At 37.0% G+C, this 13,624-nt stretch overlaps 1 protein-coding gene across 1 annotated transcript; it reads right to left on the bottom strand.

Moving 5' to 3' along the window:
* Positions 1 to 6,200: 6,200 nt before the first annotated feature.
* Positions 6,201 to 7,317, bottom strand: LOC136747013 (putative nuclease HARBI1). The gene is made up of 3 exons (XM_066699968.1): positions 6,968 to 7,317; positions 6,648 to 6,700; positions 6,201 to 6,562 (listed from the first exon to the last, which is right to left on the bottom strand). The coding sequence occupies exons 1-3, from the start codon at positions 7,315 to 7,317 to the stop codon at positions 6,201 to 6,203; spliced, it is 765 nt and encodes a 254-aa protein (XP_066556065.1).
* Positions 7,318 to 13,624: the final 6,307 nt, after the last annotated feature.

The following is a 13,624-nucleotide window of genomic DNA, read 5'->3' as shown; positions in this document are numbered from 1 at the left end:
TGTGGGGGGGCGGGGATGTATAATGCTACAATTTCAGGTTAATCAATAAGTATTTGGAGTGATCAATTACATGGTGTTACTCAGCAACTTTTCACTGGGAAGAGAGAGAAATGTCTTGGTACATGTTAGTCATTGAGTCATATTTCATACTTTTTGTTCCTAAGTAGAGATATATGTGGTAAGATATTATAAAAGTTTACTAGCACAAGCTGGACCAAATCTTGGTTAAATATCAATACAATGGTGTGTTTTAATCGTTAGTCTTTTATACTGCCATATTGATTGATGCAACTTGAATGGTGTACAAATATTCTAATTAAAATGCATGATTCTGTTTGGACATAATATAGGCTACATTAGTTGCTTTGCAATATCATTGATTGACCTTAATACCAGCCAACCAGCATTCCCCACTGTTTTATATTTTAATTTTGAACCAATCAGCTCACAAAATTGGAAAGTTAGTCAGTGGTCCTGTTATGGTATATATAAAATTGCCTTTGTGTATATGTATGTATATATATATATATATATATATCGAAATTGAGAAATCAACCCCAGACATAAAGGTAAGAACAAAAACTTTTTTTTTTTTTAAATAATTGTATGGTTTAATGTAATATACAGTGAAGTTACAAAGTTTGTGTAATATATATAATAACGCAGATGGAAAGGCAGCGCTGCCCCTCTTGATTAGTATGCAGCCATCTCCGTGGGGGCTGCTGGGAGATGAGCTGAGGGACTGCATAAAGTTAGTTAATGATTTGTTAATTGTAATTGTTCACCCAGTTTTGCATTGTTGTGTATTGTGTTGTTTATTTTCCTTTTTTCTGTATGTCTGTTTTACATTTGGTTTCCCCACCCTGGGTTATAATGGTCAGGCTCTGAGTGGCCCTAGCAATTCTCATGCAGTTTTGAGTTCTTTGCATTGCCCAGCCTGCTTTTCTTAAGAGCACGTTTACCTCATTCTGTTTTTTACAATCGAGGTTGCTTATTTCCTCATGAAATCTGTCAAACCTGTATGTATGTGTCAATGTAACATGTATAGTAGTTATTACTTCCACTTCGTATAATGTGCCTGGGATAAAGGCAAAACGTTGACCACCCCCTAGAAGATTATCTGTTCAGATAGTTATTATTTTTCTAAGATTATATTTGCTTCCAAACCTAAATGTATAAGATACGTTGTGCAAGTTTGCCTTTAATGGATTATTTATGTATTTATTTATTTAATCCACTCAATGTGCAGTGCACAAACCTCATACACTGGATGTGTTGGCTTGCAAATTACACAACCATATATGCCTTTAGCAATATTCCACAAATCCAGATATTTCCATGGTTTACTTATTCGTCTAAATATTAATAATTGCAATTATACTGTATGTTTACGCTACAGCCACTTTGACAGCAGTGTCACTCGATGCAGTGTTCGTCTATTGCAGTGTCAGTCCATAGAAAGACAAGCATGAATTATATGTATGAAAAACTTAATCGAATATGTAGAAAACTTAATCGAAACGAACACTTGCACATTGCTAAACAAGATATATATTAGCTTTTTGAGTGCGGTAACTAATTACCTTCCCTGAATTATAACAAAAATAACGGCAAGGTGATCTGGCAAATAAGAGGTTGGATTTATTTTCCTGTCTCTACACACCACGAACTTTGTTAGCCAAGCCCACGCCAAAACAATAAACCCACAAGAACTACACGTTCACTATTCTCTCAATACCAGCCAACTTGCTCTGGTTGCTAATGCAAATTATTTGTACAGCTTCTGCTAGACCAACACCCTCTCTGTACAGCATCTTCTTCACCAACCACCCCCCTCACCCCGTAATCGCTATTTATAACCCCTCCCATGTGATTCCCTCCCTCCAATCATTGTGTCTCCTTGGTCTCACCCCTGACCCCCCCAAAACGTACCAAGACCCCTGGGTTCTGGAACAGGGAGCTCCGGGGATCCACAGGACCTCCCCACCTTGCAGACACACTTTAACAGCTCCCCCGCCCCCCCTTTTTAATAGCTTGGCCGTCTCACATCACAACAATGCCAGTTATGTACAGTCCCTCCAGGGGCAGCAATACAGCAGTCCATACAGTTCCAGGATCGCTACAATAATATAAAATGACATTCAATAACAACGTATTTTCTCTCTGTGCATGAACAATGGGCAACATTTCGTTTGTGTGGATGCTGGGCGCAACATGTAATTTGTTACCCGCACTGGACACCTGTATTGTAGTTACTGTAGCAATAAGCAATTATTTCCACTGGACACACAGTGCTGCGGAGGCTGTGAATAAACTTGTAGCAGCGCCTGTGCAAACCTGTGCCGGACGGGCTTTCTTTCCACTTGACAATTTACACTTACAACTGCGAGAGGCTTTAGACAATGGGCCAGATTAAATCAAAATTTTGACCCACCCGCTAATGGCAAACTACAAACCTGTACATCATAACGGTTACATTTATGATTAGAAGAAAGTGGCATCTTACTAAAAATGAAGCTGCAACTGAGTACAGTTCTGTAGTTTTCTATTAGCGGGTGGGTCAAAGTTTTGATTTAATTCGGCCCATAGAGGATCTGCGAGAGCATTTTCAGGTTGTTTTTTCACAAATCTTTTCTTGATTTAATACAGTGAAAATGGGACCACTCCCATTGTATTGTTGGGCAGGATTAAATACAACTTTAACCAGCCGCTAATAGCAAAGCACATAACTGTTCATCATGGGGTTTATGTTAAAAATTAGAAGAAAGTATCATCTAACTAAACATGAAAGCGTGACTGAGTACAGTTTTGTAGTTTTCTAGTAGCGGCTGTGTGGAAGTGTGTTTTAAAAAATAAAAGCAAATTGACTTTCCCATCAGTGTCAGCACGGAGTTATAAATGTTGATTCCTGAAGGATAGTAAAGGGATGTCAGCTCTTTTTATGCATGTATGTATTTATTAGATGTGTTTTTCAGTATGTTGCACACTCAGATAGAGAGCTAGCAACATGTTGCCAGAATAAAATGCTTTTAGCTTTTAGCTTAAGTAGTGAAGCAGCTGTTTCCTGAACAGTGCCCCATGAGGAAAGGACTAATAGCAACATTTAGTTGTTTTCTTTTTAACATGAGCACACTGGATACAGATTCAGTTGAAAATGGATGGATAAGTATATTTTAAGAATATACTACTTGAGGCTCAGGAGAAATTTTGTACCAAAACTTAGCAAATTGAGGACCAAAAAACATTGACCAAAATGGTTTAATAGAAGTATGCAAAAAAATATCAAGAGAAAGAAAATGTTGTATAGCGCATACAAAAGGGATAGAGATGAAACAAAATACAAAGAATATGTTGAGCTGCAAAGAGATCTTTAAGGGATCAGGAAAGCAAAGTGGGAAATAGAAAGAAACACAGCTCTTGGAGCTAAAACTAATGCAATGAGTTTTTTTGGTAACACTTTCTAATAAGGTGCTGCTTATTAACGTGTAATTCATGATTTGTAAATGTTTAATATATACTTAATATATACTTTATAAAGTATATATGCAATATAAATTAGTTATAGCTCATGGAATGGCCACAAAGTCAAACAGGTAGCTAAAAAGTGTCCCTCTTATAAATCATTTATAATCAAAAAGTGTAAAGTTATGTATTAGGAATGTGTCAAAGCTTGCTTTATAACCTGATCATAAATGATTTGACACTTTTTAGCTACCTGTCTATTCCATTCCATGTTTTGCTATAATTAAGTTATAACTAATTTATAATATATGTATTCATGATTTATAACGTATATATTAATCCTCTGTTCAACCTTTATAAATCATCAAAACACATTGATAAGCAGCACCTTATTATAAAGTGTTACCGTTTTTTTTCAATACTGCAACAGCAAGAGATCAATAAAGGAGGAAGTGACACAGATAAAGGGCAAAAATGGAAGTAACTTGGAAATCGAACAAGTGAGTATTTCACAGAGGTTTTTACAAAAGAAAAAAACAGATAACATGCCCCAGGTTAACAACCAGTCCAGTCAAACCCTAAGAGAGATCAGAATACATGAGGAGGAGGTACTAAAGACTAAAGGGACTAGCAGAATTAAAAACAAACAAATAACCTGTACCAGATGGTATATTTCCACCAGTACTTAAAGAAATGAGGGAAATTATTTATAGATGCCATGCATCTACATGTTTACTTTCATAGAATCTGACATTGTGTGTTGCAGACCGTTCCATTGAGAAAAACAAGCTCTCTCTGCTGCCATTGTTGAGTTTTAATAACATATGCAGATCCTTTCATTAAACATGAATCACATCAAACAATGCACTGCAGATTTGACTTTACTGTGGAGAAAAACGTGATTTTGAAGAGAACCACCACAAATTTACGATTCATAGTTAATCCTAAAATGCGAATAATCTCATCAAAACAAATCGGTAAACCAACATTAGTCTAATCTGTTGTTTAATGATTCATACTTAATTCGTACTTGGAGCCACACTTATCAACATAATACTCATCAAATGCCCACAGATCTGTAAAACTGGCTGCATTAATAACACCAAGAATAGTTCCTCACTGTAATGCTGTTACAATGAAATCCTCATGAAGTTGATCTATGAAACCTTTGATGTTGTGTCTCAGTAGCTTTTCCACTACATGACTAAGCCTTGCAGGCACGCAAATTTTGACATTTTAAGCAGTCATCTCCATTTTTAAAAGAATACTCTTAAGGTTAATAGATAATTATCACTTTGAATATGTAAACTGACACACGTCTTGACGTTATATATGTCTAAGTAATAAAACATCTGTTTTTGATTATTTACCATAGAGCAAAACTATAGGTTTCCATTGGGATAGTGATAGTATCCTAATTATTGCAAATCATATAACAGTGTAGTTACTCAAAGTATTTAGAAATAATTTCTGGAAAGCAACTATTATAAGTATACAACTATTAGACTAAATAAAATAAGAATATGAAAATATGAATAAAAAGTAATATTCCTAGCCCGATGATGTCCTCTGTATGCAAACCAGGGGCCTCATGTACAAAGACAGAATTCATACTTAAACATTGCGTACGGACAAAGCTGTAAATGTGCGTACGCACAAAAAAAAAAACAGATGTATGAATCTCTGCATACGCAGGATCCCACGCATATTCTCTTTGTACATCCCAATTAACATGAAATTGAGCGCACATGCAAGAGCACAACACCCCACCCTGTCTCCTCCCTTTATTAAATACATTTTAATATGGTAATGAGTCCATGTGGCAAAAGCAAGCAGCAAGAAAATGGCAAAAGCCAGCAGCAAGAAACAAAACTTTACGGAAAGTGAATTGGAGGTGCTACTATCGGAGGTAGAAACGAGAAAAATATATTTTATTTTGAACTTTGTCCTCCGGAATTAATAACAAAAGAAAAAAGAATGAGTGGGAGAGTTTGGCTGACGCCGTCAATGCGATGGGATCTGAAAATCGCACTGTAAATGACCTTAAAAAGAAATGGTCTGATATAAAGGTGGAAGTTAAGCGGAGAACTGCTGCTAACCGACAAAGTGTGGGCAGAACAGGCAGTGGTACAGGGGTCGATGAACTTACACCCTTTGAGCAGAGAGTTGCCTCTATCATGGGTGTCACTTTACTCTCTGGAATAGTAACTGATGCTGTGGGAGACTCGGATTTACTACAGGACTGCCACGAAGGTAACTAATTTCCAATTTGTTTGCTTAACTGTGGTACACATAGCTTACCAGCCTGCATTTAATTTTCAAATGCATGCAATGTAGCTGACCAAAAGTACACCAGAGATTTTACGTATCCATTGCATTTATGGCAAATGCGTGTACCCATTAATAAGGAACAGACGCAAATCTCAATTAACATGTGCCTGTGTTTATTTTGATTTATATGGTGCAACAGCAGGAACGTCCACTGGCACGCATTCGGAGTCCGCCCCCCCAGAGCAGCCAGGGCCCATTGTGTCCAGCGTTTGCAGTGCTCCCCCCAGTGCTGAGGCCCGTCCGTCTGGCCACGTCTTGACGCATGCTGTTCTGGAGTCACAACAGCAAATCGTTATGGCCATCGGAGAAATTAACAGTCACCTGAAAAATATAACTGAAGCACTCACAGACATAAGCCACTCATTAAAGGAATTGGTCAAAAAATGAACTTTGTCTCCGATTACCATTTATATTGTCGGAATAACATGTTGACGAGCCTGAATGGCTTGTTGGTTGGGCTGCACATACATTGGTCTTGGGTCGGGGTCATCCGGCGGTGCCGCCACCTCACCAAGTGGTATGCCGTGCCTATGCGCGACATTGTGCAGCTCAGCACAGGCCAGCACGATGCGGCACACCTTGTCAGGGTGGTATAACAGCATCCCCCCGGTCCTGTCCAGGCTGCGCCACCGACATTTCAGCTGCCCAATCGCCCGCTCTACAACTGACCGAGTGCGAGAATGGGCATCATTGTAGCTGCGCTCTTGGTCAGTTTGTGGGTTGGTGAGGGGGGTTAACAGCCACGTCTTTAGTGGATAACCGCGGTCTCCTGATGGGCAGTTGAATAATTAAACAGCAAAAACAATAATAAAAATAAAATTAAATAGAACCATAACTTTAAATGCATCACTCACCAAGAAGCCACCCATCGCGCACCCTGCCAGCTTGGAGCCTCATCCCAACCATGCTGTTTGTAAGGATGTATGAATCATGGGTTGACTCAGGCCACCTTGCTACAATATTTGTTAGGTGCATTTGTGCTTCACATATTATCTGCACATTTATTGAATGGAAATGTTTCCGATTCACATATGCAAATTCTTCTTCAGATGGCGCCTTTATAGCAATGTGTGTGCAGTCGATCGCTCGGATTACATTAGGAAAACGGGCTATCGCTGCAAATTGCACTTCAATGTTTGGCTGGTCAACTGCATCTTATGGGAACCTTATATACCTGGTAGACATGCGGATGATCCCGTCCCATACAGCTGGCATTGCGCGGCTCAAAGACGACTGGCTTATTCCTGAGCGGTCTGCCAGTTCCCTTTGGAAAGAACCAGTTGACAGGAAACCAAGTGTTGTCAGCCCCTGCAGGGGAACGGGTATTGCGTGGCTTCCCGCTGTCTCTCTCTCCAAATCCGGACCCAACTCAGCACAGAACTCCAAGAGGATAGCCCTTGGAAATCTGAAATGGCTAATAAGCCAGTCAGCATCGTTTGCCAGAATATCATTGTGGTCTCTAAAAACTCGTTCACCTCGGATTCTGCCATTAGCAAAGTCCTCTAATAAGGCCAACGCTGCCATTTCCATAGACTAAGGGTTGTATCAATCTGCACATGCTTTTATATGTTCTTAATTGCATAATTGATAGAATATTCCCATAAGGCTCGTGTGACTATTTTAATTAGTTTATAAATTGCAAATTAATAGCAATGCTTCTCACAGGTGGTAGTACGATAGACTTGTACAACAATTCATAGTGTAATGTTTGCAACTTCACTTCATTGCCTATAGGAGTCGCCAACGGACAAAAACCATGAGAAATGTACGTACGCCAGACATGAAGCTGGCGTGGAGGAACGCACATTCTTGCGTTCATTTCACTGTTAGTACATCCGACCGTGAGCGTGAAAGATGGCGCAAAGTGTTTGTGTGTACGCAGCGTTGATACATGAGGCCCCAGGCCCTGTTAGTATGGAAATCTGAGCAGTGAAACAATGAATATATTCACAGCCTGGAAGGCCCATATAACAAACTTTTCTCATAAACTAGAGAAAATGCTGAGGCAATAAATAGAATAACAAGTGGTTTTAGGATCTCTGGGTGAACTCCTATCCTATTTATCATTGCGCAAATATGCAGCTTTGTTAAGCCAGCAGGGTGCTGAAGAGAAGTATATCGGTAGCACGATGTTACAGCGAAACAAAGTGCGTGATTTTTTCCTATTACAGCATGGACAATAACAGCACTTGACCTATACAGCGTAGTGCCAACACCGTGCCAACAATAACAGCACCTGTCCTATCAAGAGCATCCTCATCACAGCGCTTTAACCCCATTCAGGCCTTACAATGGTACTTACTCATTATTATTAATTTATCATCATCATCATCATGAATTCCTGTCGAGTTAGTTTCATGTTTTGTTTTGTTTATCAGCAATTGCTTTTGACCTGCCTGTTGTACTGCACAGCAGAGGGGTGTAGCTGGGAAACTCACTGTCCACAGCAAGTTCAATAAAAACTGTTGTTGTTGTTGTTGTTGATAATAATAATATTTATTTCTTAGCTGATGCCCTTATCCAGGGTGACTTACAAAATATAAGTGCAATACAAAGTGCAAAAATACAAAGCAGTTCAAGGCATAAAACATTACAAATTCCAATTTACATAATACAGTGCAATTCAAAGCATGACACATTTTACAAATTCCAATTTACACAAGTGTATACAATATATGAGGTGTTACATCCTGGATTGTAAAAGCTGAGTGCAGACAAGATGTTAGGTTACATTCAAGGGCTGGTAAAAGAATAGTCTATGTGTTTGCCTACATTACATAACCCTTTAGCTATAGTTCTCTCTAAAACCGGCAATGGCATATTTTGATCAACGTGAAATGCAAATGTTAGTTTATATATATATATATATATATATATATATATATATATATATATATATATATATATATATATATATTATAATACTAAATAATAGGTAGAATTGCTTTTACCTTGACATTATGATTGTGCATTAATTATTTAATTGCCATCACAAGCAGAGATTCACATTCTGTCTGATTTGTAAATTGAAGAATAGATCTCCTAGTGAGTCGCTTAACATACTTTTGTTAACTACTTTGACAGTATTTGTAAGACTAATTTTACACTAGGGTAAAGGAATTTACAGTTGACTGATGCATGTTTTCATAAAAGCATGTACCACACACACTGTAAATAGTGCCCACAGTTACCAGCAAGTCGAGACACGACAATCATAATATAATTGACCTTAAATCCTAACAGTCACAATCTCTTTGCCAGGATGCAAAGCCAATGGATAATAATAGCTAAGGCCTCTGCATCAATTCTCTTCCCTGACATGTTTTTTCTTCATATTTTACATATAACTCTTGACAGGAAATACAGTTTCAATGGCATTTCATTAAATCAGCTGCCGGTTCAGTCAATGCAGATATAAATAATGCCTTGCAGAAGAAAATCTGAGAAGTGAAGAAAACTGAAACTCCAAATAAAGTGAGCCGAGAACGAGAAGAGTGAAGTGGCACCATCCTGAATTGGCAAGATGCAAAACAGTGTTTTCAGTCAGTGAATGGAAGAAAATGAACAATGAAGGAAAGAGGTGTGAATTGGAACAATTCATAAATAAGTTTAATTCAAAAATGATTTTCAACACGTGTAGTTTTAAATCATATCTGCACTTTATAAGTGGTTGTTATATGCCATGGGTTGGCATATATTTTGTCCACCACTGTCTGTCAGCACAATTACAGGTTAGGTAAGATTTCAGTTTATCTCCATGCCATTGATGGTAGCAGGCAACATGAAAAAAAGTGTATGTTCTGAAAGAAAAACAAACACAGAACTCGGAGAAACAGTTGGATTTAAAAATGGTTGCTGTGCAGAGTAACAAAGAATTGAAGGAAAACGGCAGTTAGCGAGGTTCTAGATCCTTGTAATCGAGCAGTGTGTCTCAGTGGGCTTTCTATTAAATGACATGAATTAATACTGTAATATATGCAACCCAATAAGGGGGAAAAGGGCTTCTTTTAAATTTGTCTTTAGAGACCAATCAAAGTGAAGAAAAAAGTTTGAGTCATTAAAGCCCTACTTGCCTAATGGCAAGGCATTAAAATATAGGGTAATGAGTTGAAACATAATTTTGTCCTGCTTAGTGATCCAATCAGTGGCTGATGTCAGAATATTTGTTAGGTTAAGGTATTTATAAAATGCTGTCTTTTTTTCTGGCCATCTTTAATAATATTGTACAGAGCTCAGAATATTTACATTTGGTGGGGGCGTTTTCTTTCACCTATAGATTTTCAAGACTTGTAAATCATGGGCCAGATTAAATCAAAACTTTGACCCACCCGCTAATAGAAAGCTACGGAACTGTACTCAGTTGCGGCTTCATTTTTAGTAAGATGCCACTTTCTTCTAATCATAAATGTAACCGTTATGATGTACAGGTTTGTAGTTTGCTATTAGCGGGTGGGTCAAAGTTTTGAGTTAATCCGGCCCCATGTTCACAAAGTGGGCCTTTTTATATATATATGTATATATATAGATACAAAGAGTGATATATCCCAGTTCATGTACGTAAATACACACTACATATTCAAAAGTTGCAGAACAAAGCTCATGTATATTTTACTTAGTAACACCAGCTATAAATCTTGAATGAATCTTGAATTATTTTTGCATTATTGATGGGAGATTATTAAAAATATTGTTTTGACTTCATTCCACTGATGAAATTCTCTATGGATGAATGTAACAATAACCAATAAGTCCATCTGGGTAGTGCATGTAGAGGTGTGTCTGTACGGAAAAATATAGTTATATAGTTCAATCATCTATGAGCTCATTATGGTGTTTTAAGCAACTTAAACCCCAATGCCTTTTTATTTTCACACTTCTTACAGCTACTCGGTCAGAGGGGGAATTGGAGGAGAAGCAGATTCAGGGAAAATTCATTTTGAACTTGTCAAAGGGAGCTCCCAAAGCTCTTGATTTCCAGCATACAATTTCTCCTCATTATTGTTTCTTTTCAAAAGACAATGTGATATCAAAATGTGGGAATCCTGAAAGCACTAGGCAGATGCCTCTTATTTGTATTTGCCATGTCTGTTCAAGGCACTGGAGCTTCAAATAAGAATTCACTGACCCACAATTCACATTTTTTTTGTATATTCCATATGACTGAACAGCATTTTAAAGATGGTCATGCAAATGAAACAAACAAAAAAAATAAGATACTGGTTTTACTCAAATGGTACATGAAAGTAATGATGCAAAACTGCCAATACTATAAAATGCATTTTCTTCTTCCAACAGTGGAACCCTAGGAAGAAACCATCTGTTCCAAGCCCTTACTTGTAAATAGTGTCTTGGGAAAAATGTTTTGTTTTGAAATAAAATACTTCTTTTCAGCACATGGTACATTGTATCTTAAAAAAGCAATCATTGTATTTTGTAGACCGTAGGAGATTCATAAAAAGCTATTGTAGTGTCATTTATGTATTTATTGTTGAGATTTATTAATATTCTTCTTATTATTGATGTTGTTGTCATATCAGCCTCTTCAGAACAAGTACAAAAAAAGCGATCATACTTATATAATAAGGTGGTGTGATGCCTCATTAATTAATATATGAATAACACAGGATAAACACATGGATATGTCATGCACTTCATCTCAGTTCTGATGTTAATCACATTTATAACAAAGGTAAATGTGTAGGGTTAGGGTAAGGATTAGGGTTAGGGTTTATGTCATCAGAACTCAGATGATGTTCATGAGATTGATGTTTTAATCCTGTGGTATTTATATATTAATTTATGAGGAATCACACCACCTTATACAAATTATAAAGTGTTAACCATTCTTGTTGTACCTTAATTCTGATTACTTGAATTCTTCATTACTGGGACACTTGGTCACCCTTATTGTTTTATAATCGTTAATCTCAGTTGCTTCAATTGACATATTTTGACTTACTACATTTAGCCTTTTCTGATTTAATCAAAACTCTGCAATGCCTAACTCTTACTACTTTTAAAATAAACAGAGAACCCAACACAACAAGTTTATATCGCATGATGGACTGCGCATGTGCTTGCAGTTGGGCGTACCTCAACACTCATTATGTTAATTGAAATAGGGAAACCGAATGTCATTCCTTGAGTCAGAGACATGCCTGGAGGTACTGCATGGTATTATTGACACCACATCCTTGTCTTTCCCTTGGCACTTCCCCCGAGGCTGTCAGTGGCAGTCCACACACAAGGAAATAAAGGTAATGACCAGATTGATTCTGACAAAACAGTATGCAAGCCTGCACGATCCTATCACCTTTTTATACTGGTAATTGGAACTCATTAGTAAAACTTCATTTCATGCATGTTTGCACCTGCAATCCAGTCTGCCTTGTCCTAGGGAATACTTAAATTAAAATACTATTTATTTCAATGCAGAATCTGGGTTCTGTTTAGCTTTGCAGACTGCATCAAATCCAAGGACCCACTGCTTAGTATTCTTGAGACCAATGACTTTTGGATTTCCCTTATGCACCTCTGGTTGCATCTGTAGTTTTAGTTTGAGTCTCTTATAAATTAGTCTCTCAATGCCTCAGTCAGTGAAATCCGATATTAATATCCTTGGTGTACACTAAGGAAGTGATTACAGTGTAGTACAGAAGAGTGATGCCTTGTCAGTGATCACTCCCAATGATCAATATTGATTTATATTTGAAGTTAACATTAATTTTTAGAACACATCTTGAGATTAATACTTTAATAAGTTTGTGTAAAGATAAATATGTAGAAAGAAAGTCCTGGGAATAAAAAATGAAACACTATGTGAAAATTACAGAGTTTTTGTTGCTAATGTTTGTCTTAGTCTGTAGAGTTAAATCAATAGTTTATTCATTCAATTCCCCATTTTTAATGTTAGCTGTTCTAAGAAATGTGGGGTAATAATAAAAAAAAACTTTCCAAAAGAGAACAGACAGAAAACTAAAATTATAGGCTGCACAGCAAGTACAGCATACATGGGAAATATGTAGCCAATACAACAAATTCATTTAAGGAGACGTATTGACAAGAACTGTATAATATACCATTAATAAGTGTTCGGTGGCCAGCATTATTCTTTAAGGGTTTCAATAGCATTTTTTTAACTTAAAAAAAAAAAATCAAACTTGTATAACGTAATGTAAAACTTAAAACATTAAAGTACTTTGGCTATAAGTTTTTTGGAGCACCCAAAGTCCTGTCTGCTCAAGGTGATTTAGACCTCATTAAGTCTAATCACTAATGTAAATAAATTATGATTCATAATGTGTCCCCCGTTATGTTAAAGGTGTTAGCAGTTTGTAAGCAAACATGGAGAGTACAAAGATCTATAGTTTGGAGTGCAGGACAAAACTGACAGCAGGAAGAGACGCACAAGTTTGTTCCCTGCCACTCAGACTAAGTGATTGATTGTCTCTGTTCCAGAAGCATTAATGATCATTAATAATCAACCCCGAAATGCATTCATTGTTTTAGTACAGTGACAGATTAGGGACATGTATTCATTTGACTGATTCCCTTTAAAATCAGCAAGAATGAATGTAGAGGTTTTCACTTCAGCTGAATTTAAACTTATAAAAATGTTTAAATATTTGTTAACAAGCTGTAGTGCAGAATAAATGTGTTCCACAATTGATCCTTCAACATGAGGAAAACATATAACAATGGGATATAAGTGTTTTTACCTTGCAAAGGAAGCATATTTATATTTTAATTTGTAATCCCCTAACCCCTAATATTTGGCTCGTGTACAAGGTAACATTGCAGCAGTTAATTATTAATGCACCAGTAATGTAAT

Source organism: Amia ocellicauda, chromosome 3 (assembly GCF_036373705.1).
Source record: "Amia ocellicauda isolate fAmiCal2 chromosome 3, fAmiCal2.hap1, whole genome shotgun sequence".
In the NCBI taxonomy this organism is placed as follows: Eukaryota; Metazoa; Chordata; class Actinopteri; order Amiiformes; family Amiidae; genus Amia; species Amia ocellicauda.
The sequence above is the reverse complement of the archived record's forward strand: the minus strand, read 5'-3'. Positions and strand labels throughout refer to the sequence as shown.

What these genes read in the sequence shown, in the direction of transcription:
- LOC136747013 (XM_066699968.1), bottom strand. Translation starts at nt 7,317, where the DNA reads ATGGCAGCGTTGGCCTTATTAGAGGACTTTGCTAATGGCAGAATCCGA. An exon ending in ATCATCCGCATGTCTACCAG is followed by an intron (nt 6,701 to 6,967) that starts GTATATAAGGTT and finishes CCTTACAAACAG; the next exon opens with CATGGTTGGGATGAGGCTCC. An exon ending in GCGCGATGGGTGGCTTCTTG is followed by an intron (nt 6,563 to 6,647) that starts GTGAGTGATGCA and finishes ACTGCCCATCAG; the next exon opens with GAGACCGCGGTTATCCACTA.